Genomic DNA, 24,658 nt, shown 5'->3' with positions numbered 1-24,658 from the left:
GTGTCTCACACCCTTGGGAAGGGGGCTGGGTTGCCTGAGTCCACTGACAAAGACCCTCTGGCTTTCTGTGGCACCTCTCATCCCAGGGTCTCAACGTTAGCCACGGAAGCCTCACAACCACCCCGTGAGGTAGAGCAATATTATTATCCCCATTTTACAGATGGGGAAACTGAGGCATGGAGAGGCAGAGCAACTTGCCCAAGGTTGCCCAGTGGGCCAGTGGCACAGCCCTGGCCCGGCCCCCCTCACCAGGGCCCGACTGTGCCCCCTCCCTGCGCGGCAGATGGATGCCACAGTTTTCCTTGGGTGAAAGGGCAACACAATCGGCTGCTTTCCCACCGGAGTCTGATACAAAAATATCCACGTAACGAGTCCAGCCTTGGCATCAGCATCAAGAGCATGGCTGCTCTGAGTGCCGAGCTTCAGAAAGAGGGGAGGGGGACAGCACAAAGCCAGGGAGTGCTCCCAGCACGGCTGCCTGGGGAGAAGCCCCTGCTGCCCCCAGGGATGGCCCTGCACGGGGGCAAAGCCAGTGTGAAATGTGACACTTCACCCCATCACGGGCCAGTAGTGACCCCAGGACACAGCCAGACCCAGCCACTGCTCCCCCCAGCCCTGCTGGGGGGAGGACCTGAGGCACAGCAAAGGGCCTCTCAGCGATTTGGTTCTCCAATGCTTAACAGGGGAGCTGAAGCCAAGCCCCACCACAACAGCCCTGTTTCCTCCCATCCTGTGCTGGACCCACGGGAGATGCAGCAGCAGCAGGAGACTCCATCTCTACAGCCAGCTCTGTGCATCCTTGCTCCACTCCAGAAACCTTCTGGATGAAGCAGGCAGCTCCCAGCCCCCCCAGCCTCCAGCCAGACACCCCCCGCTCCTCGCAGCCTCTACCCTGCAGGAACACCGGGACCCACAGTGTCCCACCTCCCGGCACCCCCGGGCACAGCAGCTGCCCGGCTGCAGACCAGGGCACCCCCAGCCCCCGGGCCCTTCCCTGCCTGCCCGACACCCTCTTGCCTTGGCTCAGAGCGGAGCAGGCGGCTCCCTCTGCCCCAGCAGCCTCCCAGTCCGAGCGCGCGAGAAGCTCCCAGTCCCCGTGGCAGCCGAAGCCTTCTCCGAGAAGCAGTGCAGGTTGCAGGCACGTGTGTAAGAAAAAGATGTCTCAAGCGTTGGCAGTTCGGAAAGAAAACAAAAGGGAAAGGCTCGTCCCCTGCCCAGGCTCCCCCTGCGGGGTGGGCTGGGCTCGGGGCACTGCTGCTTCATGCCTTTGGTGGTGCTTTTTGTTCCGCCTTGGAGCCGGCCAGGCCGTTCTCGGTGTTGTCGTTCCCTGACGAGCTCACCAGACACTCCTTCCTGTGGGAAAATCACACGGCCAGCTGACTGCCCCCGGCCCCTCCTGACCCCTCTCACCACGGCCCCGGCTCATGGCAGCACCCCCCACTCACTTCCCGTCCTGGGTCTTCTTGATGATGAACAGCACAACCCTCTTGATGAGCATGAAGAGGATGAGGAGGCCGATGAGCCCCCCTACGACGCCCACGATGATGAGCGTCACAGTGTTGTCTGTCTCCACCACTGCAGGAGAGAAGGAGCTGAGGGGGCTCGGGAGGGGAGTGGGGAGCTCCCAGCTGCACATCCCACCCCAAAAAGGCAGCTACCCCTTCCACGACAGCACAGAGGGGCACGAGCCCTGCCCTTCAGGGATGCCAACCACCTCCAAGACACCCCACAACGGTGAGCCAAGGAGGGGGTCCGCAGAGTTTGGCATCTCCACCACCCCAGCGCCACTCTGGGGAGCCCTGGCCAGCACTCACACTTGTGCACCACGGTGAGCAAGATGGTGGCATTGTGCTGTGCCCCCCTCTCCAGGGGGTTCTTGACGTGGCAGGTGTACTTGCCGGCGTCGCTGAACTCCACACCGTTCAGGACGATGGAGATGTTGTAGTCCTTCTTGGTGGTCAAGCCCACGAAGTCGACCCGCGGGTTGCGAGTCACCAGGGTGGGCTCCGTGGCCTTGTTCTTTATCTTGCCTTGGTAAATCTGCAGGGGTGCAGGGCGTGGGGTCAGCTGGGCTCCTGGGAAAGGCTGGAGTTCTCCTGGGGATGTCCTGCCCCAGCTCCGAACACACAGACACGCACAGTCCCAGGACACCCCATTAAAGCAGGAGTGGCTGTGGAGGGGGACCTGCTGCACATCCTACTGGGAGACAGCAGACTAATCTGACCTGCTCTGCAGCGATGGTGCAGAGCATCTAAAACATGGGGGAAACCCTGGCAGAGAGAGCCCTTTTGCTGGCCAGAGCTGCTCCAAACCAGCCCTCCTGCTAAGGAGTTGAGGAGCTGAATATTCCCAACAGGAAACAAATCTGTACAGAAGCTTTAGTATTACAGAGCAAGTGAAGGAGGAGAAAATTAACCATATTTTGCCCAAACTGCAGACCTGCACCTGAACAGCTAATTTATGAAAATAAATGAGCCTGTGGGCAGCAGCAAATGTAGAACAGCTTTGTGCCAAAAGCACAGACGTGCTGGGGTATTTGAGTCTCCCTGTTTGCACAGCCTTGTCCCCCCCAGAGCTGGTGACACTTGGAGAGATGGGGGGGACAAGCCCCTGCAGAAGGAGAAAGGGAGCTTTGAGAACTACGGTGCTGGTCTGCGCCAGGGAAGGACAAAAGGACCTGCCAGGAAAGGAGAGGCAAAGCCAGGAGAGCCACTCACCAGCTCTGTTGAGTTGAAATACCACGTGAAGACCAGGTCCTGGAAGCCTATGCAGGTGGTGAAGATGCAGGGCAGCAGGACGTTGGAGTTATTCAGAGCCACCACAGTGTTGGTCTTCCCCACCGACACCTCCAAGGCGAAGGCGATGGCGAAGACGTGCAAACCTGGCAGGGAGAGGGGAGGAGAGAGTGAGGGCACAGGTTTGTCACCCCTCGTCCCCTTTGGCAGGGCAGGCTGCCGTGGCAGGAGCGAAGGTGCCTGTCCCCAGCACCAGGGTGGCTCAGTGAGAGAGGGGACCTGCTCCTGGAGGACCTGGGCTGGCTGGCACCCGCAGGGCAGCGCGGGCTCAAAGGGAACCATAATATCACCACAAGTGAAGCGCACAAATGAAAGCCCTGATTTGCATGTTATCCACAGGCCTTCGGCTGAACCTTAAAGGGGGAGGACAAAAGCCAAAGCAAAGCAGAGCTCTGTTCTCCAGGCAGGAGCTGGAGCAGTAATTAGCGCCGCTGTCCTGGCCGCCTGCCACCCGCCGTCCCTCCCACAGCCCGCACGGCTCGGGGTGACCCTCCGGAGCAGCACCCTCACTCCTGGGAGCCGGGAGCCTCGGCTCCCTCTGGAGCTGGCAGATGACCTTCAAACTGCAGAACGCAGCTCTCCTGCCCCTCGCCTCCCCGTAGGCAGGGAGAGAGGCACCGAAGAGCAGGTACGAGCCCAGCTGCAGCTCTGAGCTCGCGGGGTGCCACATGGGGACTGGCATCGCACCCCTGTGCACTGGGCAGTGTCCACACAGATCCTTTCCGGGGGCACAGGGATGCTTTGCTCCTGGTCAGAGGGGCAGCACCGCTCTCCATCCCCACCACACCACAGCCCCATCCCGTTTGTGTGATGTGACATGGCTGAGATGTGACACAGCCCAGCAAAGCATCATCCTCCCCTTGCCCAGACCTCAGCCACCCCTGTGGAGCTTTCCCTGGGCACTCTGACCCCAAAGCCAGGGGGGACACAGCCCTTTCCACAGCTACAAGCCCATCCCCAGCTCCTCCAACACCGTAACTCGGACACACCGCCCTCAGCCTCAGATTCCCATCTCTCTGCAGCCGCCTGGGCTGCTGATTTATTCTCCCACACATGCCGGTGCTAACAACTCCCCAGGCACGTCGCAGCCGGAGCCAAGCCCGAGAGCCCTGCATCCTGGGCTCCGGGCCCTGCTGCAGTGCTGCATTGCAAGCACTGCAGGGAAGGAGTTATTTAACTTTACACACAAGCACTCCTCGCTTTGCTCGAGAGGCCGTGGCAAATGTCAGGGAGTGGCTCCCCACCAGATGGAATCTCCTGCAGCTGCCAGGCTCAAAGGTCAGCCCCGGGGATGCTACAGAGGGGACTTCACAGGCAGGAGTGCCCCGGGGGCAATCGTGCTGCTGCCTGGAGTGGGAATTGGCAGAGGGATGCCTGTCTCTGCAGGTGTGTCTGAGCTGGCAAGGTGCTGCAGGCGGACACTTACTTACAGGAAAGATGATTCCTTGCAGCTTGTAACACTTTTAATCCTGTCTGCCACTGTTAGAACGTCATGAACATAATCTGAATTGAATGTGTGGGTAAATTGAGGCTGACCTTGTTCCTGTCACGCTGTGGTCTCAGGAAGACAAAATTGATATGTTACCACTAAATAAAGCACAGAGGAAAACACGCTGGGAGATCACTGACTGAACCTGCCACACACCAGCTGCCAGTGTTACTTTTCCATATGCCCAAATCTGCTGCACTTTGCACCACCAGAACCCCAGCCTTCAGTGCACAGGGTCACGCTCCCCACCCCCAGGGGCTCCAGGCTCCCTCCATGCCTGCAGGCACCAGCATTCCCTCAGAGACAGCCAAAGGGAAGCAGAGAGCAGCCACTCCTGCCTTGGCTGCCTGCTCTTTGCTCTTGTAGTGGGTGAGCCCCTGGTGAGGGGTCCCAGAGCCACTGAGCAACGTGCTCACCCAGGACCACCATCTGTGGGAAAGCTGCTCTGCAAAAACTTTCACTGCCCAGAGCAACCAGCGTGACCTCCTGGCACAGGCACAAGCCATGCCTGGCAGGTTGGCCAGGTTCCTCTCCAGAGGGATTCAAGGAAGGAGCTCCCAGGCCAGCTGGAGCCCAGGTGTGAGGTGCTGTGGGACAGGACGCATGGCCCTTGCCCCTCCTGTGGGGCTGGGACCAATGGAAGGGGCCATGCCGTGGCTCCCTGGTGCAGCCAGGAGCTCGCTGCCACTCCCTGAGGAGCGCAGCATTCCTGAAACCCACACACAGACCTGCCCAGCACTCCCCTTCCCACCTCCCTCACCAGCTCCCAGCCCACCTGAGCGACCTGTGGGACGGGGTTCACACTTCCACACCCTGAACCCCAGATCCCTGAGTGGTCTCCAGCATCTCCAAGTCTCTCCTAGCACCCCAGTGCCAGCCCCATGCCCCGAGCAGCTTGCACTGCACCTGTCTGAGGAGGCACCAGGCGCTGCCACCCAAATCCTGCAGGGAGTCAGGTACTTACATGCCTTTTTTGCGTCTCCAGCTCCCTTAAACTCAAGAACTATGCCCTCTAACACGCCTCCCAAGGGAGTTTCCCAGTAGCAAGCGCTGCACATCCAGCCCTTGTTTCCAGGCTGGCACGAGGATGACCCGCGGGAGCAGGAGTGCAGCGGGTGCGTGAGGCTGATGCGGGAGGCTAGAACCAGCCCCAGGTGTGCAGTGGGGAGGGGAGGCTGCGAGCACCTCCCCGCACCCTGTGGCGGGGGAATCTCGGGCATCCCCGGGCACAGGGCTGGGCATCATGCTCCGAAGCAGCGGCCCCTGCAGCGCGGGGTCCGTCCCCGCGCCGGGGGCCAAGCGCATGCGAATGGTTGTCGTACAAAATGAACTGTTGAGACAATGACCTGTCGGCGGGCGTGCTGGCGCTGAAGCAGTGCATGGCCTCCCCCGGCCATCCCCCGGTCACGGGCAGCGCAGGAGCGGGGCAAAGCGGGGTTGCAGCCGCAGTGCTCGCAGGAGAAGCGCCGGCCGCGGGAGCGCTGGTGCGGGCAGGGCAGGGGCCGGAGCCGGGACTTCGGAGCTGGGGCTCGGCTGCGAAGTCACCTTGGCCAAGTGACTTATCCCCCGGACCGTCCGTCTGCAGAGCGGAGAGCGGCGTTATGGCCCGCGGGCGGCATCCCCGCGGGCGCGGCGGGCGGGGGGCGCGGAGCGGGGTCCCCCCGCCTCGGGTCCCCGGGACGAGGTCCCCGCCGGGAGCCGGGGAAGGGGGTAGGACGAGGGCGGTCCCCGGGGCGCGGAGCGGGTCCCCGCAGCCCCCCGCGCCCCTTACCCAGGAGCGCGGCCAGCAGGCGCGGGGCGGCGCGGCGGCGAGCGGCGGGCGAGCCCGGGGCCATGGCTGCGGCGCGGTGCGGGGAGGTGCGGGGCTGTGCGGAGCGGAGCGGTCCCTGCTGCCCGCAGCGCTCGGCTCTGGCCGCCCCCGCGGAGGGCGAGCGGCGCCGGGCGGGGCCGCGCCGGGCGGGGCTGCGGTGAGCCTTCCTCCGCCCTCCTCCGCATCCCCCCGCGCATCCCCGCGCTCCCCCGCCCCGCGCGTCCTCCCACCCCGGGGAATCCGGGAGCCATCCTGGGCCGGGGCAGTGACGGTTTCCCTGTGATGAAGCCGCACCTCGAATCCTGGGGTTGGTTTTGGGCCCCTCGCTAGAAGGACACTGAGGTGCTGGAGCGTGTCCAGAGCTGGGTGTGCAGCTCAAGTCTGACGAGGAGCGGCTGAGGGAGCTGGGGGGGGCTCAGCCTGGAGAAACGGAGGCTCAGAGGGAACCTTCTCGCTCTCTGCATCTCCCTGACAGGAGGGTGGAGCCAGGTGGGGGTCGGGTTCTCTCTCCCAGGTAACAAGACAAGAGGAAATGGCTTCAAGTTGCTCCAGGGGAGTTTTAGGTTGAATATCAGGGAAAGGGTTGTCCAGCACTGGCATAGACTGCCTAGGGCAGTGTTGGAGTCACCAACCCTGTAAGAGTTCAAAAAACATGTGGATGTCACACCTGGGGACATGGTTCAGTGGTGGCTGTGGCAGTGCTGGAATAAGAGTTGAATGCGATCATCTCAGAGTGCCTTTCCAGCCTTAACAATTCTCTGATGGCCTGGGAATGCGAGGCTGGTGCTGCCCTGGGCGACCTTTGGAAGGGGCCAAAGTGCCACTTGGGCTGGTGGCTTCCCTGCTGCTGCCAGCAGGACAACAAAACAGGACAAGGCTGGGGCTCAGCTCTCCTTTGGGGCATCTCAACGGAGTGGCAGCACACGTGTCTCTGCCCTCCAGCCCCAAGACACCTCCCAGCCCCAAGGCAGGCAGCAGACACAGGTGGGGATGCAGAGCCAGACACTGATGGACAGCGGGTCCCACCCTGCGCCAAAGGGAACACTTTGAGAACTTATTTTCCTCACCGTGAGCTTGTTCCAGAATAATTGGCTGCACTTAAGTTCATGTGTCAGCAACCTTTTCCTCGCCGCCACATCCATTAGAGCTGCCCTGAGCTGACCACAGCCTGAGAGGTGGCGGTGGGGGACCTCCATTAGGAGCTCGGGCAGAGCTTTACCTCTGGTCCATTAGACACCGAGCCCTGTGCAGAGCAGGCGTTTGCAGGAGGTGACACATCCCAAAACAGGCAGAGGGGGAAGGGGGGGAGGTGCTGCCACACTCACGGAGCAGGAACAGCACTGACCGTCTCTCGGGGCTGCAGTCCTTGGTGGCACACGGCACATGTCCCGGCAGAGCTCATCCCAGGGACCCGGTGAGGCTGTACCTCCCTTGCTGGTAGTCACTGCAGCATGGCTCCTCAAACTGGATTGCTTCTTTTCGGGTGTGAGAGCAGCTCAGCTGCAGGGATGCTGCCTGCGTGTCCGGGGTGCCACGACCTGTCACCTTCAGGGCACGCTGGGTCTCCTCATTCCCACTCCAGCCCCTTTGCAGCTCGCTCTCCCGCCCACCTGGCCAGCAGCACAAAGCAGGAGGGAAGAGGGAAAGCTGGAGGCTTTGCAGGGCACGGGGACGTCCCAGGGGAGCCTGAGAGGATGCCAGCAGTGCCTGTGGGTTGAGGCATTAGGGCTGCAGAGCTGGCAACAGAGACAGGAAAAGTACAGGCAGAGCGGGGCTGGGCAGCGCTGGCAGCGCTGCGGGAGCGGCGTGCACGGCACTGCTGATGCAGCAGAAGGTGCCTTGGCGGGTGGCTGGGATGGATACAGGGAGGGGATGGATACACAGAGGTGATGGATGCAGTGAGGGGATGGATGCAGAGAGGTGAGCGGAGCTGCAGGCACGGGTGACCAGGCAGGCACTGTGCCAAGGCAAGAGGAGGAGTACTGCGTTTGCTGGAGCATCACAAATTGTGAGAGGGGAGGCAGAGAGGTCTGAAGGGGTGAAGGGATGCCTGTTACCCCTGCAAATGATGCCTGTCACGATGGCTGCTGGGGCTGGAGTCACAGGTGCAGGTGAGTCTGAGGCTGGAATCTCCAGTATCCAGTGAGCAAGACCACGGAGACCTGCAGCACTGGGGACCTGGAACAGCAGCACCCTTGCCCTGGTGCAGGGAAAGGCCACTAGGTGTGAAGAACCCCCTCCTGGGATGCTCACCTGTCTGCGAAGTTTGCTTCCAAAATGATGGGTCAAGTTAGGATGCCGAGCTGTCACCTGGCCGAGCTGTCATTTAGGAATCCCTCCAGCAGAGCCCTAAGTCTTTTTGGAGGCAGGAAGGCTGGGAATAGCAGCACTACCTGGCTGCAAGGGTTGGCCATTGAATACAAAAGAGCTCCTGTGAGCACTGGCACGAACGGGGCACGCTGGGGAGGTGTGTACCCAGTTATTCCGTGCTGACACGCTCCTGCAGCCACACTTCCCTGCTGAGCATCTCTGCAGAGGCAGCAGCCCCTGTGCCCCACAGCCCGCTGCCCGGCACACCCGGGGCCAGCTGTGCCCACACGGCCCAAGGCTCAGTGTGATGCTGGCTGTCACCAGGGCCTGATGGAGCTGTCACACTTGGCAGTTCCAGCCGCTCTCCCCGGCCGACTGATCTCGTGAGACATCTGCCACTGCCGCGGGCCGGGAAAGGCTCTGCTCTCCCCCAGCCCGGCCCTGGCGAGCGGTGCCACGGCCAGAAAGGGCACTCCCAGCAGCTGGCCTCGGGATTTTGGCACTGTGCTGATGTCCAGCATGGGACCCGGCATTCCTGCGGCTCAGCAGAAACTTGTTCTGCTGAGTCCAGCACCAGGATACTGTGTCTGCTTTCAGGGAAGCTGAGCACCCTCTGCTCGGACACTGTCACCTCCCTGGGGGACAGGAAGGAGGGCTCAGGGGCGCTGCCAGCGGGCTCACAGCATGTGGGAGGGGGTCACAGTGGCTGTCCACGTACCTTCAGTCCCTCTCACCTTGCACTGCTGGAGCTCGAGGGTTAAAATGCCAGGCTGCTGCTCTCCGAGGAGGGCTCCTGCCTCCCTCCACGTGGGTGCTGACCAGGTAGGGCTGAGCAGAGCAGTTGGGCTGCAGCCTCCCAGCTCAATGCAGCAGGCGCAGCGCTGGCCCCAGCTGCCCTGGAGCATCCTGCCAGGGGCTGCCCCAGGAGGACAGTCCCAGCCCCCTCCCAGAGCTCCCCGAGCCAGAGGATGCTGAGCTCCTGGACCTGGAGCAGGCAGAGCCCTCCTGCCGATGGAGGAGGAGGTGGCAACGCTGGAACAGAGCTTCCCATCAGCACCTTATATTTACTGCAAGGTCCTCTGGCTGTGACCTTTAAAAGACAAGGTGGCCTGGCAGCCCAGGAGCCGGCAGTGGGCAGGAGGCACCCACAGGGATCAGACTCTGCAAGACTGTCCTGCTGGGACTGACACGCCGGGCTGGGAGCTGAGAGGTCCCGGGCAAACAGACTGCGGGTGAGTACCTGGCTGCCTTTGTCATTCCAGCTCTCCCCTGCCTGCAGCTCTCCCTCGGAACAATGCTTTCCCCTCTCCCTGCATCCTTCTCCCTGCCAGCGCTGTGCTGCCCGCTGCCTCCTCGCCCCTGCCAGCAGAGCCGGCTGCCTCCGGAGGTGCACGGGTTCCTCACCCCCTTTCACGGGCCCTTTAAACAAGCAGGGAAAGAGCAGCAGTGTCCCCCGGCAGCCACTGCAGAGGCATCTGCAAGAATCACTGAGGTAACCCTCCTGGGTCCCAGGAGAAAGTTTCTTCTGACCCGACAGCCTGAGGCCACCTCCACTGAACCCTCCCCACTCCATCTCTTCAGGGCTGCCCTTCACACCCCTCAGCACCCCAGAGCTCACAGTCCCAGGCTGTCCCCTTCCCAGGTCCCCTTCTCCCAGCCCCAGGAGCAGGGCAGCATCCCAGGGAGAGTGCCTCTGGGCTCTCAGCACAGCACCAGGCAGAGTTCCCCATCACCTCCAGACCCTTCTCTTGCTCTTTAACACCTGTAATTCCACCTGGTCCAAGGAAATTTTAGTGCTCTGTAAAAGGGACTGTTCCTGGTTCTGGAGAAGCACTGGGGGGTTGCAGTCACTGCCCTTGGTCCCCTGTGGTGACGAGAACTCACCCTTGTCGTGTCCCACGGGGTCTCCTCTGTGATCCCACCGTGCTCGCCTTCCTCACGAGTTTTTTTGCCAGCAACATTCCAAGAGGTATCCTGAAAGCACCAAGCTGTGGGTTCCCCATCCCCTTTGCCTGTGGCTGACCCCCCAGAGCTGGGTGGGGTGATAACCCCGTGCTATCCTCCAGAGAGCTGCTCCTCACTGCACAACCAAGCTGTTCCCTGCCATGGGCCAGGTATCAATTGGCTGCACCCCCAGGCACCAGCCCAGCACTGCAGGACTGTGTCAGCAGGACAGGGGAGGTGATTTGGGTGCCCTTCCTAAGGGAGGGAGAGGTGCTGTGGGGAGGTGGGAGTTTTCCGCAGCGCTGACCCCATGGCCAGGCACAGGGTGAGGTGTCCAGGGCACAGTGCCCGGGCAGGCAGGGACACTGGGAGAGTCCATTCTCCTGGCACTGCTGGCTGTCACCCTGCTGCTGGGAGCAGGGCTGGGGAGGGGGTAAGGCAGGGCAGGAGGGCAGCGCTGGCTGGGGAAAGAGGTGGTTGCAGGTGTGTAGGGGCAGCTGCCTGACCCTGCCCGTGTGTGGAATTGGGGTGCACCGGTGTTCAGCGGCCCTGGTTGAAGGGCAGTAGGGAGAGGCAGGACAGAGGCTGGCTGTCAGAGCTCCCCTCCTGTCTCCATGGTGGGCAAATTGATGGATGTGCCTATTAAATGTGCCCCAGTTGTGCCAGAGCATCCAGACGGCATTGCTGGATTGCTGAGTGGGAGAGCAGCCCAGTTACGAGTGTCCATCACCCAGCACATGCCCCGGGCTCTGCTGGAGCCTGCTGAGCCTTACCTGCCAAGCCCTGAGCAGCTGTCAATCCCAGCTCTCTGCAGAGCAGAGGTGGGGAAGCTGGCAGGGCACAGGTCCCTGTGGCACAGCTGGAGTCCCCACAGTGGGTGCTGAGCACCCCTGAAGTCTTGGTGTGGGAAGGCTGGGGCAGCACTGGCCACTCTCCCACCCCCAGCACTACCCCGCCTGCCCCTGGCTCTGTGGCAGCTCCCAGGGATGGAGCTGTGGACACACAGGCTGCCCTGGGCTCCCTCAGCACCCAAAGCACCCCAGCAGGACGGAGCTCCACACAGGAGCCCGCTCATCCCCACAGGCAGAGCAGATGAGGGACCTGTCCTGCCCCTCCAGGCAGCAGCACAAAAGCATCGAGTGCAAAGTTTGTGTTTTGTTGTTCTTTTGTTTGTTTGACTGTACAAAGAGCAATAAAAACATCCTACACTCAGCAGAGCACTTGGCAAGAGAAGCCCACGGGAAGGCGCAAACCCAAGGCCACACCACGAGCGATTCCAGCCCCTCCTGTGTGTAGAGATATATATTTGCAGACTCTCTCTGCTGTGTACAGCTATGTACATACAGATGCATTGGCAAGTTGCAATCCAAAGGATATAGTGCACGAAAGAAATGAAAGGCAGATGCAAGACTGGTCATGTGCAAGGCTCAGAGGCCTCTGGCTGCCGAGCTGCCGGCTCAGCCCCACGTGGAGCCGCGGGAGCCCGGCCCCAGCAGAGGCAGAGGCGGTGCGGGAACACCGCGGGCACTGTGCGGGGAGCTCTGGGTGTGGGGAGTGCGGGACGGGCGGCTCAGCCCGGCCCTCCCGGGACAGGGGGAGCCACGTGTGGGACACATTCCTGCTGCAGATGGGAAGAGGAGCGGTGTGGGAGCCCAGCGGGGTGGAGCGGGATGGGGAGGGCACGTGGGGCCGGGGCAGAAAGCGATGGGGCAGAGCAGGGAGCGCACGGCTGTCCCTTCACCCCGGGGCTGACAGCACTGCCTGTGGCACTGCCGGCATGGCACCTACCCAGGGACACAGCAAAGGTCTCCCTTCTCCCCTGGCAGTGCTGCTCATGGGTGACAGGACCCCTGGCACCTGGCCCTGGGCAGTGTCCCCTGTGGCTCCGTGCTCTGCTCCTCTTCTGCCCCACGTCCCGCCTGCCACAGGAGAAGGAAAGCCCAGGCGTGGTGCTGCAGGGGACACTGCCCTGGGTCACTTGCCTGCCTGACCCTGGCGTGCTCCAGCCCCCACAGCTCACCTGCCAGTGAGGCAGGTGGCACTGGGCACGCTGGCAGTGCATTGCCGTGGCAGTTATGGGTTGTGCAGTGCTCTGCAGGGAGGCTGGAGGAGGCAGTCTCAGCATGACAGGGCTGCTCGAGGGTGACAGAGATGTCCTAACTCCAGGCCTGCTGTTGTGCCTTCCCAGTAAGTGCCCAAAATCTCCTCTTTCTTCCAGCAGCTCTTCGACCCGAGCAGCCTCACCCCACCACTCCCCACCACCTCAGTTTGACACATCAACAGAACATTTTCCATTACAATTGCCCTCCCCAAGACCGCAAAAAAGTCAGCCCAGCTCCTTTGGCTGAGATGCTCAGACTCAAAAATAGCCCAGGAGGCAGAAGGGTACATCCCTTGCAAACCAGGAGCCATTAGTGGTTCCAAAACACAGCAAAGCTCTGAAACACCGTGTGGGCTCATGGTCACTACCTGGCCCTCAGCTTCCGAGCAGCCCGGGACAGTCCCTGAGGAGCACGAGCTTTCTGTCTCAGCACCCTCAGCACTGGCACACAGAACTTGCAAGGAGGAGACTAGCAGCTACCAGGATGCCTACTGGCATCCTCCTGGGGATGGGAACACCACTGCCTGTGCCCCAGGCACAGCAGGAACACCTCAGGGACGAGCCATGGCCCCAAGGGCAGGGGGCCACTGGCCCCAGCTCATGTTTTCCATTGGGACAGAGTGCAGACAACTGGGCATGGGGCTGCCCAGACCCCTCTGCCCCTCCTGGCACCCCCTGCTCAAGTCCTTCTGTATGTGGGGACCACACCGGTCCCCCCTCTCCCACACCAGCTTGTCCCCAGCACCTCCTCACAACTCTGGCACTCAGCAAGGGACAGGCTGGTCCCAGCTCAGCCTCAGGGCAGCCTTGATGTGCTTCAGCCCCCCTCCCCAGCCCTGCCCACCAGGGCCAGGCTCCAGGGACCTTCTCCTCTCCGCGCCCTGCTCCAGGCTGGGTTGGGTATTTGGATGGAGGGAGGGATGCTCTGGGGAGACAGAAATCCTTGCTCTGGGAAGCACATCGAGAGGGTCACGCTGTACAGGGGTGAGGAGGGAGGGGCAGGCAGGGGGGCACTACTTGGTGCCCTCGTCCGGGTTGCCTTCGCCGTCTGTCTTCCCTTCCTCCTCCGTCTTCTGGTCGTCCGTGTTCAGCCTCTGCTGCTTTTTCCGGCGCACACATTTCACCACCATCAGCACCAGGATCACCACGGCCAAGAAGCCGCCCACGGAGGCACCCACGATGACAGCCACTGTCGAGTCGTGCTTCGGGGGCTCTGGGGACACAGGGCACGGGCTCAGGGCACACAGCCACCCCCTGGGGGCAACTGGGAGCGGGCAGGGCTCTCTCTCCCAGGGCCAGGGAGCAAACCCTGCCCGAGGCAGCTGCAGAGGGGACACTGACCTTCGGTGAGCACCTTCAGGCTGATGCTGGCGTAGCCCCGGTGCCGGTCCGGGGGGTTCAGGACGTAGCAGTTGTAGATGCCCTCGTCCTCCAGCTGCACGTTTTTGAGGGTGAAGGACACGTCGTACTTGGCGGGGTTCCCCGTGAACTCCACCCGGTTCCCGAAACGGTCCAGCTGCTTGTTCATGATCTTCATCCGGAACTGCAGGAACTGGGCAGCCGAGAGGGAGAGGAGGTGAGACAGCGCTTGGCACCCCACGTGTTCCCTCCCCGGCTGGGCACCCCCCTCCCTGCACGTGCTGCCCTGCCCGGGACCCCAAGGGACACACACGACTACTTGGAGCTGATCCCCAGCCCCAGTGAGACTCACCAGCTCCTCTGAGCAGTTACTGCACTCCTGGTACGTCCAGTTGAGGGAAAACTGCTTGTTCTCCACCTTGTAGCAGGAGTTGAAGGTGCAGGAGAGCTTCACCGAGGTGCCATTCAAGGCACTGATGGTGGGAGGGGCCATGACCTCCATGCCCAGTCCCGGGGGTGCTGCCGGATGCAGAGGAGTTAGGAAGGGGCACAGAGCTCACCCTGGGGCCTGGCATCACCTTCCAGGCACATCCGTGCACACTGCATCCAGCCAGGAGTGGGATTTCCTTACACAGCAGTGACAGGCAACAAGGGGAGCAGCCCCAGCCCTGGTACAGTCCCTTGGTTGGATAGGAAGAGCATCATCCCTGCTCTGCCAGGGCCAATGACCCCTGAGTGCCGTGCCCGGCGCTGACTCCTGCTGACTTGCAGCCAGCCCTGCCGGTGCCCGAGGCTTTCCTGCTGCAGGATCCATGGGATCCATAGCGCCGTGCAGGGCTGGATGCAGCGTCAGCACACGGGGCCCGGCGCCACATCCGCCCTGAAATTTATGGCTGCGCTCATCAGATTTCGTTCCCAGCAGGACACGGCACGGCAGCGAGGGCTGGGATCTGCCAGGGCTGGCCCCAGGGGCTGCAGGGGGAATGCAGATGCTCCCCCCTCCCAGCAGTGCCCACGCAAGGGTTCTCCAGCTGGGAATGACCAGAGTGAGATCTGGGTCACTCCTGGGGGAACGAGGCCAGTCCCTGCTCCCCAGCCTGGCTGTGGCAGAGAAACAGGGGCAGTACCTGGTGCAGCTCCCAGGGCAGGACTCAGCTGGGACATGGGCAGGGATGGGGTGTCTGTGACCTGCTCAACTCCATCCCTGCAGCTCCCCTGGGGTGCTGCCTGCCCCAGCAGCACCCCAGACCCAGTGCCTGCAGCCTGGAAAGGGGACAGGCTCCTGTGCAACCAGTTGGCTGCAAACATCGAGGCTAAGCCCTGAGTGACATGGGGACAGAGAGCCCTGGGAGGGAGGGGACGATAAAGGGGGCCTGTGGCATCCCACAGGGTGGGGACAGTGACACCACCACCACCAGGTGCTTTTTGGATCACCTCACCTCTCCCCTTGGGCTGCTGCTCTTTGCTCTCAAACCTTCTTCCCGAGGTGCTGCCGAGTCCAGCCCTGCGGCCGAGCTGGAGGCATGTCCAGGCTGCTCCGCTGGCCACTCCGCTCCGCCTGCAAGCAGGGCAGGAAAGGGGCCAGGCTCTGCAGCCAGGGAAAACAGCCTTTCCCGAGCCACAGACACGGCTGCTTCAAGCCACAGGTCTCACTGCAAGGTGTGAACCCGCAGCACCCTGAAGCTCTCTGGGGGCAGGGAGTGCCCTGAGGTATGGCCAAGCCCTGGAGATGCTCCTTGCTGTGCTGGCAGCCGAGGTGAGCACCCTCCATCCACCCCCAGAGCAGGGGGGGCTCCCACGGGGCTCAGGGAGACAGGGATGGGGACAGCTGGCACATGGGGACGAGTCACAGTGCCCAAGGAAGGAAGAAGTGTCTTGAGCCGGTGCCACAGCCTTGCTGCCCCATCACAGCTTTAGATGCTTCCAAGAAAACCTCTCAGGGGTGGGAGAGAAGAGCCAGGAGCTGGTCTGTCCCAGCAGGCCTGGCTGGGGGGGGTGTCCCTGCATGGAGTCATTGTCTGAGCACTGCTTGCACAATGTGTGCCTGCAATCGGGTGACCTGGCTTTGTTCTGTGCCCTCAGGGTGCCCCCAGGGCTCTACAGGGGGATGAGATCCCACCAGGAGCAATCCTGTCGCCCCAGACGGGGAGACCACGGCCTGGCAGGGCTGCACCGCAGCCAGAGGGTCCTCACGGGCAGCCAGCATGCGGGAGCACGTGCCCTGGGAGCACCCATGTGTGTGGACCCAAACTCTGCCACTGCCCAGCACTGGGGGACAGCAGAAGTGGGGGAAGAAGCCCCTAAAGCCCCCGGGACCGACCGTCCAGGCTGCGTCCTTCGGCGCCGCGCAGGCTCCCAAACGCTCTGTCACGCTGCACCCTGCGCCCAGGGAGGTAAAATTACAGCAGCCTCTAAAGCAGACCTCGCTAGGTTTTGTATCCTCCTTTCCCAGGCTCTCTCTTCAGGGGTAAGGCAGCCCATCAGGAGCTCCAGGACAGCGCGAGCAGCACTTCAAAGAAGTGATGCGTTCCCATTCGCGATCGATACCGACCCAAAGCTGCTGACACACGCTGCTGCTGCGGGGCAGGACGCAGGGGACACATCCCCCCCCGGCCCGTGCAGCACTGCCAGCCCGGTGCCCGCTCCCCCAGCCGCCAGCCACCACCCCAAGGACAGCCACAAGCCACTGCAGCCACCCACCACCACCTCCCCGGCGAGGCGCAGCCCCCGTGCCCGCGGCAGCCCCCTCCTGTCCCCGGCATGCAAACAGCGAGCGGGATGCACGGCTGGCTTTAGGAGAAGATGCAGGCACAGCATAACCCCCCACCCTGCCCAAAAAGCAGGTCACCCTGGCTGGTGGCTCTCTGCAGGGTGCATGCTGGACCACCTCCGTGCCCATCCCTGCAGCTCAGCGCTGGCTCCCCGCGCCGGCACGGGCTGGGGTGTGGGGAGGGGGGCTCTGGCCAGGCAGGGGGGTGCCTCCCCAGCTGGCTGCATGCAAGGGCATCCGGTCAGACACTTACCCAGCGAGAGCAGCAAGGTGAGGCCAGTGAGGAACAAGGTGGGCTGCGGGAGCCAGGCTTCCGGGCTCATTTTTGGAAGATTTTTTGTGCGTGGAGAGGACGTGGTGGTGGCGTGGGTTTTGGAGGTGGTGGTGGAGGGGGTTTTTTTCGAACGCCCGGGTTATTTGCAGGTGACATATAACATTAGAGCCGCTTTATTTCCACAGCCCAATATGGCTGGAGCGGAGCTGGGGCGAAAAAAAGCAGTAAATGCTGTGGTTGGTGGATTGCAGCCGGCGGAGTGGGAGGGCGGAAAAATTTTCTCCTGAACTGCAGGCGACAGCTCCTGGCAACTCCAGCTCCGTGCTCTCCTGGCGGGCTGTGTCACACGGTGGGTTCCCCCGGCCCCTGCAGCCCCCCTGGTTTCAGTGGGGCCGTGCAGATGTGTCCCCTTGGCTCTGCTGGAGGCTGGCGACCAGCCCCGCTTGTACCATCCACGGCAACAGTTCCTGTTCAGCTGGGCCGGGGAACACTGGAAATGCCCTCCTGGAGGGGGCTGGGAAGAGCAGAGGGTCCCAAGGAGGCAGCCTGCACAGCAGCCTGGTCAGCGTGCCCAGGAGGTGGCACTGCCACGGGCAGGTGACCTGCAGCAGGTAAAAGCTCTCCTGCTCACCTCCCTTCTCCCAGGCCACTGCAAGAGCAGCTCCCTCGCTTCCCAGGGGTGCCAAGCTCTGCCATCCCCCCAGCAGCATGCTCTCCCAAAGCAACAGCCCTGCTCACCCAGCCCGTGGGACAAGGAAGCTCTGCCCAGCAGTGACAGAGCTGCAGAAAGTCTTTGATCCCATTGGCACCATCGGACAAGGAAGTCTTTGGGCCCTGGACTCCAAGCCTGGCCTCAGGCTGCAGAGGTGGGAGCAGGAAGGGGTTGACATGGCCTCATGGGGACCAAAGGCAGAGACAGCAGCTGCTCAGTGCCCTGGTTCTCGTCCCCTGGGACACAGGGAGGGGGAGTTTGCTGAGACAGCATCAGTGGGGAGAAAGGCAAGGGATGCCCTGGAGCCAGGGCACATCTTGCTTCCTACACACCTGGGGAGGAAGGGATGGGGCAACAGGGACACAGAGGGGCTCTGCTACCTGACCAGCCTCAGGAGGGGAAACAGGACAGCTGGGAGAGAAGGCATCAGAGTGGCAGGGCAAACACAGCAACCCTGCTCAGCAAACACCCTCCCTGCACACACAGCAGTTCCCCTGCATGCTGGGCAGGCAGAGCCCACTCTGCTCTGCCACAACAGCTCCCACAACGGCAGCAGAGGTCACATGTGACCCTCCAACACCCCAAAACCAGCTCGGGCTGCTGGTTCCTGCTGTGATCCCATCCCTCTGCCTCCCTCCAGGAAAAGAGAGCAGGGTGTCAACGTGAACCAAGGAGGAGCAGCAGCGCTGCAGTCTCAGCAGTGGTGGGAGGTGGAGGGTCCCTGCGCTCCCTCCGCACCTGGAGGTGTCAAACATCTATATATAGAGCAGGAGCAGCGCCAGCACCCTCTCAGATGCTGCCCTGGAGGCCTGGGGGGTGTGCTGGGCTCCTCCCCGGCCAGGACTGCCTGTCCTAGGTATAGGGTGGGTGCTCACCCATGGCCAGGGGCTGGGAGACATGAGCACACACACGCTGCCTGCAGGGTCTGTCCTGCTCCCCTCCACCCCTGTCCTGCTGCAAAGGGACCCCCTCTGTGGCCCATTTGGCTTTACTGCTCCCTGGGGCCAGCCGGGCAGGCGCCCTGTGCGAGGCTGCACGTGGGTGCAGGGGCTCCCAGGTCCTGGGCCGGGCAGCTTTTGGACATCACATGCTTAAGCAAGAGGTAAAATGAAGACAGGAACAGGGAAGAGTCCCTGAGTTTTATTATCTCCAGAATAATACCATAATGGCCCCCGCTGCATATCCCCCCTTGGAGATCCTTGTCTCAGGACCAGGCTTAAAGCTAGAGCATGGAGGCTGTGCCCACTGTCCCCCCCTCCAGAGACCAGGGGGCAAGAGGGACAGGTCTCCCCTCGTCCTCTGCAGACAGTTGGGGTGGGCCATGCCCCAGCAGTGCCCTGGCACGGAGCACACAGTGAAGTGTCACCAGTTCTGGCCACCCAAAGGGACAAAGGTGTCTTGGACACACCTGGCTAAGAGGCGTCATCTTCCAGCACGGCTATTTCTCCTGCTCTGGAGCCCGGGGAAGTGGCTGCTCTGGTCTGCTGTGGGGCTCCTGGCTTTGTCCATCACCTTGTCTCTCCTCTCCCATCCATTCTGTTGGGATCATCCTCTTGGACAGTTCCACGTAGACTCCGTTCTCCCGGCAGTGGGAGGGGTGCTGCCGGAGCAAGGGACAGGGTGTGAGTGTCACCACAGGTACCAGGGGCTGTTTGGAGGGGGAAGGGGGCAAGGGATGCTGCTGCCTGGCACAGGGAGTGAGGGGTCAGGCCTGGATGCCACGACCCTGGCCAGGGGGCAGTGATGTGGGGGATCACAACAGCCTGCTCCTCACCATGGTTATGTAGGTGTCCTCAGCTCTCCTCTTCTTCTTGGCATCCTGTTCAGCCTTGGGTATCTCAGCTCCAGGGATTGAGCAGTAAAGTGCTTCCTGCAAGGGGGAATTGGGATGTTTGGACCTGGGCAGTCCCCAAACACACAAGGGCTGCCTGACCCCACTCACAGGGCAGGCACCAAGAGCCACGGCTGTGTCTGGGCAGGGAATGGCACCTCGTGCCTGGCCAGCGTGGGATCCCCTCCCTTGGCCTCCCCACACACCCGACCTCAGTGCTCCCTCCAGCCCCAGCTCTCACCTCTGCTTTGCTCTTGCTGTTTCCAATCCTCTCCAGGGCTGTGTTGCCTGCAAACCTTGTGGGAAGGCAACAGCAGTGTCATCTCCAGTGAGAAGCATTGCCTGCCCCTCCTGGCCCTCCCTCCCCCTCCCAGGACACTGGAATCCCTTTGCACGTGCCTCAGCCAGGCCATCCTTGCTGCTGGCCCAGCCCAGAAGGCTTGGGAGCCAAGGGGGGACTGGCCAGGGCAGAGTGACACTAGATGGCAGCAGGAGCCTGCACCCCACACCGGGGGAGTTGAACCCTCATATCTGGGAACCTGCCCTGCACGGGGCAGCTCAGGGTGATGCTTGGCTGGGGACACCAGCACAGGGAGGTGCTTTGCTCAGCCCCATAACCCCAGAGCCAGCATTGGTACCTCTTCCTCACGCAGAGTCCGGCCAGGAACGCCACCACCACGGCCACACAGCCACAGCCCACCACCGCCGGCCAAAACCCGGAGTCTCTCAGGGGTGCAACCTCCTGGGCACCTGCTGCCCCTCGTCCTTCTGGGGAGACACCAAGGCAGGGATGGCACCACGGGGACCCCGGCCCTGCTGCAGGAGGTCCGTGGCAGCAGGTCTGAGAGCCTTCAGGGTCTCTGCAGCCCCTCAGCACGAGGGAGCAGGGGAGCAGTGGCAGGGACAGCACGCACCTCTCTGTGCCGGGGGACTGACGTGCAGCACCGTGCGGTTCTTGAAGATGCTGCTGTTGAGCTGCAGCCGGATCTCACACTCGTAGGTGCCGCTGTCGTTCACGTGCAGGTCCCGCAGCCGGATGGAGCCATCCCGGCGGGAGAGGTTCCCTTCCCACTGTGCCCGGTGCTTGAAGCGGCCCGCAGGGACCCCCCGGTTACTGTAGTAGAAAAACACCACCTCCTCCTGCCAGGGCACAGACAGCGTCAGGTCAAGGGAGCCCAGTGGAAGGGCACTGCCCCGTGAGCCTTCCCTGCTCAAGAGCCCTCGGGTCCTGCTCTCTCCCTCTCCCCACGGAGCATTTGCCGCTCACAGAGCCGGCTCCCACCCAGAGCGGTGCTTCCCCTGCAGCCTGAGGCCACGGGGTGTCCCACCACCACACAGGCAACCTTCCTCCCCTCGTGGAACCTTCCTCCTCTCGTGGTCCGGGCCAGGCAGACAGGCTTCCCCACATCCTCCCCAGAGCTGCCTCACCCACAGTCCCCCACCACAGCCCCCGGGTCCCGCTCCACCACCCGCCCCCCGATCCCGACCCACCTGAGTGCCGGCCCCTGCCTTGTGTATCCAGTCCACCTTGCTCACGGTCCAGCCCTTGTTCTCCAGGTCTAGGAAGTGGCACTGCAGCAGCACAGAGTCCCCAGCGCTAGCTCGAAGCTGAGGCTCTGTGAACACCCAGCCAGACCCTCCGCTCCGCTCTGCCGGGGACAAGGACAGCAGGATGAGTGCGGGGAGCAGGGCCAGGTGCAGCCTGCCCATCCCCATCGGTGTCTCCTCTCCAGGTGGGCCTGGGGCTCACGGCACCGGCCAGTCCAGGGGCAAAGCCTCTCCCTGAGCCCTGCTCCTGGCGTGCCCGGGATGTGGGGCAGCACATCCTCCCGCCGCCAGACCAGGGGCTGCCGCGCTCGCCGGACAAGCCGCGCACAAGGGAAGTCGGGAGGCACAACCCCAGCCCTCCAACGCCTCGGAGCCAGAGCCTGTAGCTCCTGCAGGGCTGTTCCTGTGAGTCACTGCCTGGGAGAACCTGTGCAGCCCTCGTCTCTGCCAGGCCAGGGGCAATTCGGCTGCTTCACACGCATTTCAGTTCCTCCTTCACAACCTGCCCATTTGGCTGCCTTCCCCTTTGCTCACAGGCTCCAGACCTGCGCTTGTACTTGTCTGGCCACATAACCACAGTTTGGGGTTTCTAGAGAAGCTGGACAGTGGGGAAAAAAAACCCAAAAGAGAGGAAGATCAAAGAGCACAGAGCTGACACAACCAGCACGAAGCAGTTGCCGGCACGCTGGGCTGCAGAGCGCACAGCAGGAAGGGGATTAAAGGTCTCTTCCAAACTAAACGATTCTGTGAAAAAAGTGGGCCAGAAAATGCCTCTGGAGCTCGTTGAGAGACACCCTGCATGCTCCAGAGCCTGCACTGGCACTAGAAGGAGAGGCTGAGGCTCTGGCAGTTCTCTGTTGAGAGCTAGGGGAGCTGATTCAGCGGGAAGCTGCTCTGACAGGTCGGCTTGTCCTCATGTCTGAGCCACTCTGCTCAGCCTGTCCATGAGCCACAGAGGGCTGGGCCCTGGCCAAGCACCAAGTGCTTGTCTGATGTCCTCTAAATAATAAATGCAAAGTGCTTCCCAAACAGGTTCTTTTGGTCCTGACCAGCTGCAGAGCTGTAATGACAAATACTTGCCAGCAGAGAAGACCAAGGGCTGAGCTGCCTCGAGCAGAGCCAAAATCAATACCTTGGAAGCCTTTCCCTGTATTTAGACTTGGTGAAGCTGTTCTACTTCTTTCAAGGCCTTGGAGCCTGGCTAAGTACAGGACACATCCAGGGATGCCATTGCAGTTCGAAGCCTATACAAATGTGAGGTCTGCAGGAAGGGAAGATGCAGCACCCAGAGACCAGAGGATTCACTGGTACTCAGGTCTTACAGCAAAGGCAGAGGGGAAAGAAGGCAAGGCAAATAAAACTTATAGCTTACCCAGCCATGTCAGCACCAGAGTCAGGCTCAGCAACACCTTCATCTTACTCTGAAAAGAAAAGCAGATGTGACACAGGCATCAGGCTCCCCTGGGGCAGGACACCAACAACTTGCCACCAGCTCAAGGCTCTGCTGCCTGATGTGCAGCCTCTCAAGTTGGGAGCCTGAAACTCAGCCAAGTACAGATGGCACACACCAGGTCTCTGGTTTTTGAGGCTGCTCTGAGCCCTGGACAGGAAGAGCGAGCGTGAGGAAAAGGGCTCAGCCTGAACCCCTTTGTGTTTCCCCCTAAGTCATGAATCTTTCCGGTGGTTTGGGGTCAAGCCTCTGACATCTGAGCAGAGATGTTCACAGGAGTCAGCTCTGCTCACAGAGCAGTGGGATGTTTTGAATACTACAGAATCAGACAAGTTTGGTCCTAAAAACGCAGACCCCCCTCCTCCAGGACTAACCCCCCTGCCCCAGGGTGCTGCACAGGGAGAGAGGTTCTGCTGGAGCCTCTTGGGCTCTGTCCACACAGTGCCATGTTTGGTCACTGGATTCAGCCTGACCTGCTGCGCATCTCTCAAAATAAAGCTGACATTTCCTTTCTACACCTCGTGGATATATCCTGCAGCCCAAGGAAGGATTGGTTGTCATCATCAGGGGTGTGCCAACTGGTGTTAAAAGGAAGGCAAAGTCAGTACCCTGCTTGCTGTGTCCCTGCTCCATGATTCCCAGCTACGGCCATTCAAAGATGCTAAACACAGTTAAGGGCACAAAGTTACTGAGAGAAGCCCTCCTGCCTGGAGAATCTGCACGTGGCAGTTGGATTTGAGGCTGCCATTACCAGCACGTGTTTTCCAGCACAGGCATTTTTGCTGCAGAAACAGAAAGACAAGAACTGAATCATCTGTGACATCTCGGTGGCTTCATTGTGCAAGGGAGAGGATCTTTACACCAGCCTCAGGCTGGGATTACAGGCCCAGAATTAGCTACTGGCTACCTATGGGTCTGTTCCAGGCTGAGAGAGTCACTGCAGCTTTGCAGTCAGAGATGTAAAACCCTCTGCCCTTGATCACCCTCCCTCTTCCACAAACAAAAATCCTGCAAAGGGGCAGCACACCTTCTGGAATTGTCTCAAATCCCTTTAAAAGCACAGGGCCCCCCCAGGGGTCGGGTTTCTGGTGGTGGAGGGACAAGCTGTGGTTTGGCTGTGCTGCTGCAGCTCTGCTGTGACACAGTTTGCTGCACACACGACCTACAAACACAGCACTGCTCCTGCTCAGCTCCAGAGCTCAGCTGGGGCAGCACAGCTCCCTGCAGGAGGCCACAGCATCCTACTTTCCAGAGACACTGCCAAAAAATCCAGCAGAGCTGCACCCTCCCAGGAGCACCCCCACACAGGAGCCAAGAGAACAGCCAGCTTAAAGAACAGTCCTCAGCACCCTGAAACGTGGGATTTCCATGCTCAGAACCTCCTAAGCTCCCTGCAGCTGAGCTACTGAGGCTCTGGGTCTTATGTGCCATCAAGCCCTTCCAGGATTTATTACCCTGTTTTTGAGAATAAACTCTGGTCCTGCCTGGGAACACATCTTTGCAGGGTCTCCCCCCGTGACACACGCCAGTCTGTGGGTGTTGTGATGCACCAGCTGGAAACAGCACCCACTCACCCTGCTGTTATTTTATGGTGCTGACACATCCAAATCACCTTTAGCAAACAGACTGGGGGGAAAAAAAAGACACAGATATCATACAGCCTTCACATTTCCCTTATTTTTCACGTGGCATCTGAATCTCCAGCACTTCTGAATCCCTGGTTATCTTTTCAAGGAAAAAAAAACAAAACAAAAGTAAATATTATGGCGAAAAATACTCACCCAGTGTGGCTTGGGGCAGTCAACTTGTCTTGCATGAAGGGTTCTTCAGTGGCAAACCTGGAGTATCTGAATTGGTTGTTAATAATTCGGAGTATCTGAACCAGTTGCTAAATCATCTTGAAGTCGCATGTGCAAGATATTTCTCCTGCCAGACTTGGTTCCTTCTCTCAGGTCCAGCTTGGTGACCACTTTCACAAGCAAGAGGAAGTAGATTAACAAATCAGAATGTGGAAGGGCTGCAACAGAGAGGTCACAACAACAGCAGGAGCATCCTGGCTGAGAGGAGATGATGGGGATGCAGCAGCTTCAGGAAAAAACACCTCACAGGTACAAACTGGCTCAGCCCCTGCCCTTCCACCGTGGCAGAACAACCTGACCAGTCACTATGTGGGAAGGCAAGGATGGAGAGGTGCCTGGCACACAACCTGTGCTCCCCCCTGGTTTGTTTTTGGGGATCAGATCCTTGCTGCAGGATCTTGTCCTG

At 61.2% G+C, this 24,658-nt stretch overlaps 4 protein-coding genes and 1 long non-coding RNA gene across 8 annotated transcripts; 1 reads left to right on the top strand and 4 right to left on the bottom strand.

Annotated features, from left to right (window-relative positions):
• Positions 1-1,097: 1,097 nt before the first annotated feature.
• On the bottom strand, positions 1,098-6,280 carry SCN4B (sodium voltage-gated channel beta subunit 4). 2 transcript variants are annotated; one of them, XM_051812557.1, is made up of 5 exons: positions 6,056-6,280; positions 2,718-2,881; positions 1,815-2,040; positions 1,446-1,575; positions 1,098-1,353 (listed from the first exon to the last, which is right to left on the bottom strand). In XM_051812557.1, exons 1-5 carry the CDS (start codon positions 6,117-6,119, stop codon positions 1,260-1,262), a joined length of 678 nt encoding a protein of 225 aa, XP_051668517.1. In that variant the 5' UTR covers positions 6,120-6,280; the 3' UTR covers positions 1,098-1,259. The 2 variants fall into 2 exon arrangements, with proteins under 2 accessions (XP_051668517.1, XP_051668516.1); XM_051812556.1 differs by lacking the exon at positions 6,056-6,280 and adding an exon at positions 5,249-5,557.
• An 898-nt stretch (positions 6,281-7,178) lies between these two features.
• LOC127482357 (uncharacterized) lies at positions 7,179-8,795 on the bottom strand. The gene is made up of 3 exons (XR_007908527.1): positions 8,152-8,795; positions 7,440-7,704; positions 7,179-7,337 (listed from the first exon to the last, which is right to left on the bottom strand). It is a non-coding gene; the product is annotated as an uncharacterized LOC127482357 (long non-coding RNA).
• Positions 8,796-11,495: 2,700 nt separating this feature from the next.
• On the bottom strand, positions 11,496-17,040 carry SCN2B (sodium voltage-gated channel beta subunit 2). Of its 2 annotated transcripts, none has more exons than XM_051812561.1 (4): positions 16,832-17,040; positions 14,161-14,327; positions 13,791-14,001; positions 11,496-13,662 (listed from the first exon to the last, which is right to left on the bottom strand). In XM_051812561.1, exons 1-4 carry the CDS (start codon positions 16,899-16,901, stop codon positions 13,463-13,465), a joined length of 648 nt encoding a protein of 215 aa, XP_051668521.1. In that variant the 5' UTR covers positions 16,902-17,040; the 3' UTR covers positions 11,496-13,462. The 2 variants fall into 2 exon arrangements, with proteins under 2 accessions (XP_051668521.1, XP_051668522.1); XM_051812562.1 differs by lacking the exon at positions 16,832-17,040 and adding an exon at positions 15,248-15,549.
• Positions 17,041-17,080: 40 nt separating this feature from the next.
• Positions 17,081-18,696, top strand: LOC127482344 (uncharacterized). Its single transcript, XM_051812555.1, has 3 exons — positions 17,081-17,463; positions 17,560-17,718; positions 18,205-18,696. Exons 1-3 carry the CDS (start codon positions 17,081-17,083, stop codon positions 18,668-18,670), a joined length of 1,008 nt encoding a protein of 335 aa, XP_051668515.1. The 3' UTR covers positions 18,671-18,696.
• Positions 18,697-18,989: 293 nt separating this feature from the next.
• Positions 18,990-24,322, bottom strand: LOC127482346 (junctional adhesion molecule-like). Of its 2 annotated transcripts, XM_051812558.1 has the most exons (8): positions 24,175-24,322; positions 22,316-22,364; positions 20,887-21,044; positions 20,310-20,535; positions 20,034-20,163; positions 19,637-19,691; positions 19,339-19,434; positions 18,990-19,164 (listed from the first exon to the last, which is right to left on the bottom strand). In XM_051812558.1, exons 2-8 carry the CDS (start codon positions 22,356-22,358, stop codon positions 19,003-19,005), a joined length of 870 nt encoding a protein of 289 aa, XP_051668518.1. In that variant the 5' UTR covers positions 22,359-22,364; positions 24,175-24,322; the 3' UTR covers positions 18,990-19,002. The 2 variants fall into 2 exon arrangements, with proteins under 2 accessions (XP_051668518.1, XP_051668519.1); XM_051812559.1 differs by lacking the exon at positions 24,175-24,322 and having other exon boundaries at positions 22,316-22,436.
• Positions 24,323-24,658: the final 336 nt, after the last annotated feature.

Source organism: Manacus candei, unplaced genomic scaffold (genome assembly GCF_025592945.1).
Source record: "Manacus candei isolate 608988 ecotype Guabito, Panama unplaced genomic scaffold, ASM2559294v1 h1tg000086l, whole genome shotgun sequence".
Classification (NCBI taxonomy): Eukaryota; Metazoa; Chordata; class Aves; order Passeriformes; family Pipridae; genus Manacus; species Manacus candei.
The sequence above is the reverse complement of the archived record's forward strand: the minus strand, read 5'-3'. Positions and strand labels throughout refer to the sequence as shown.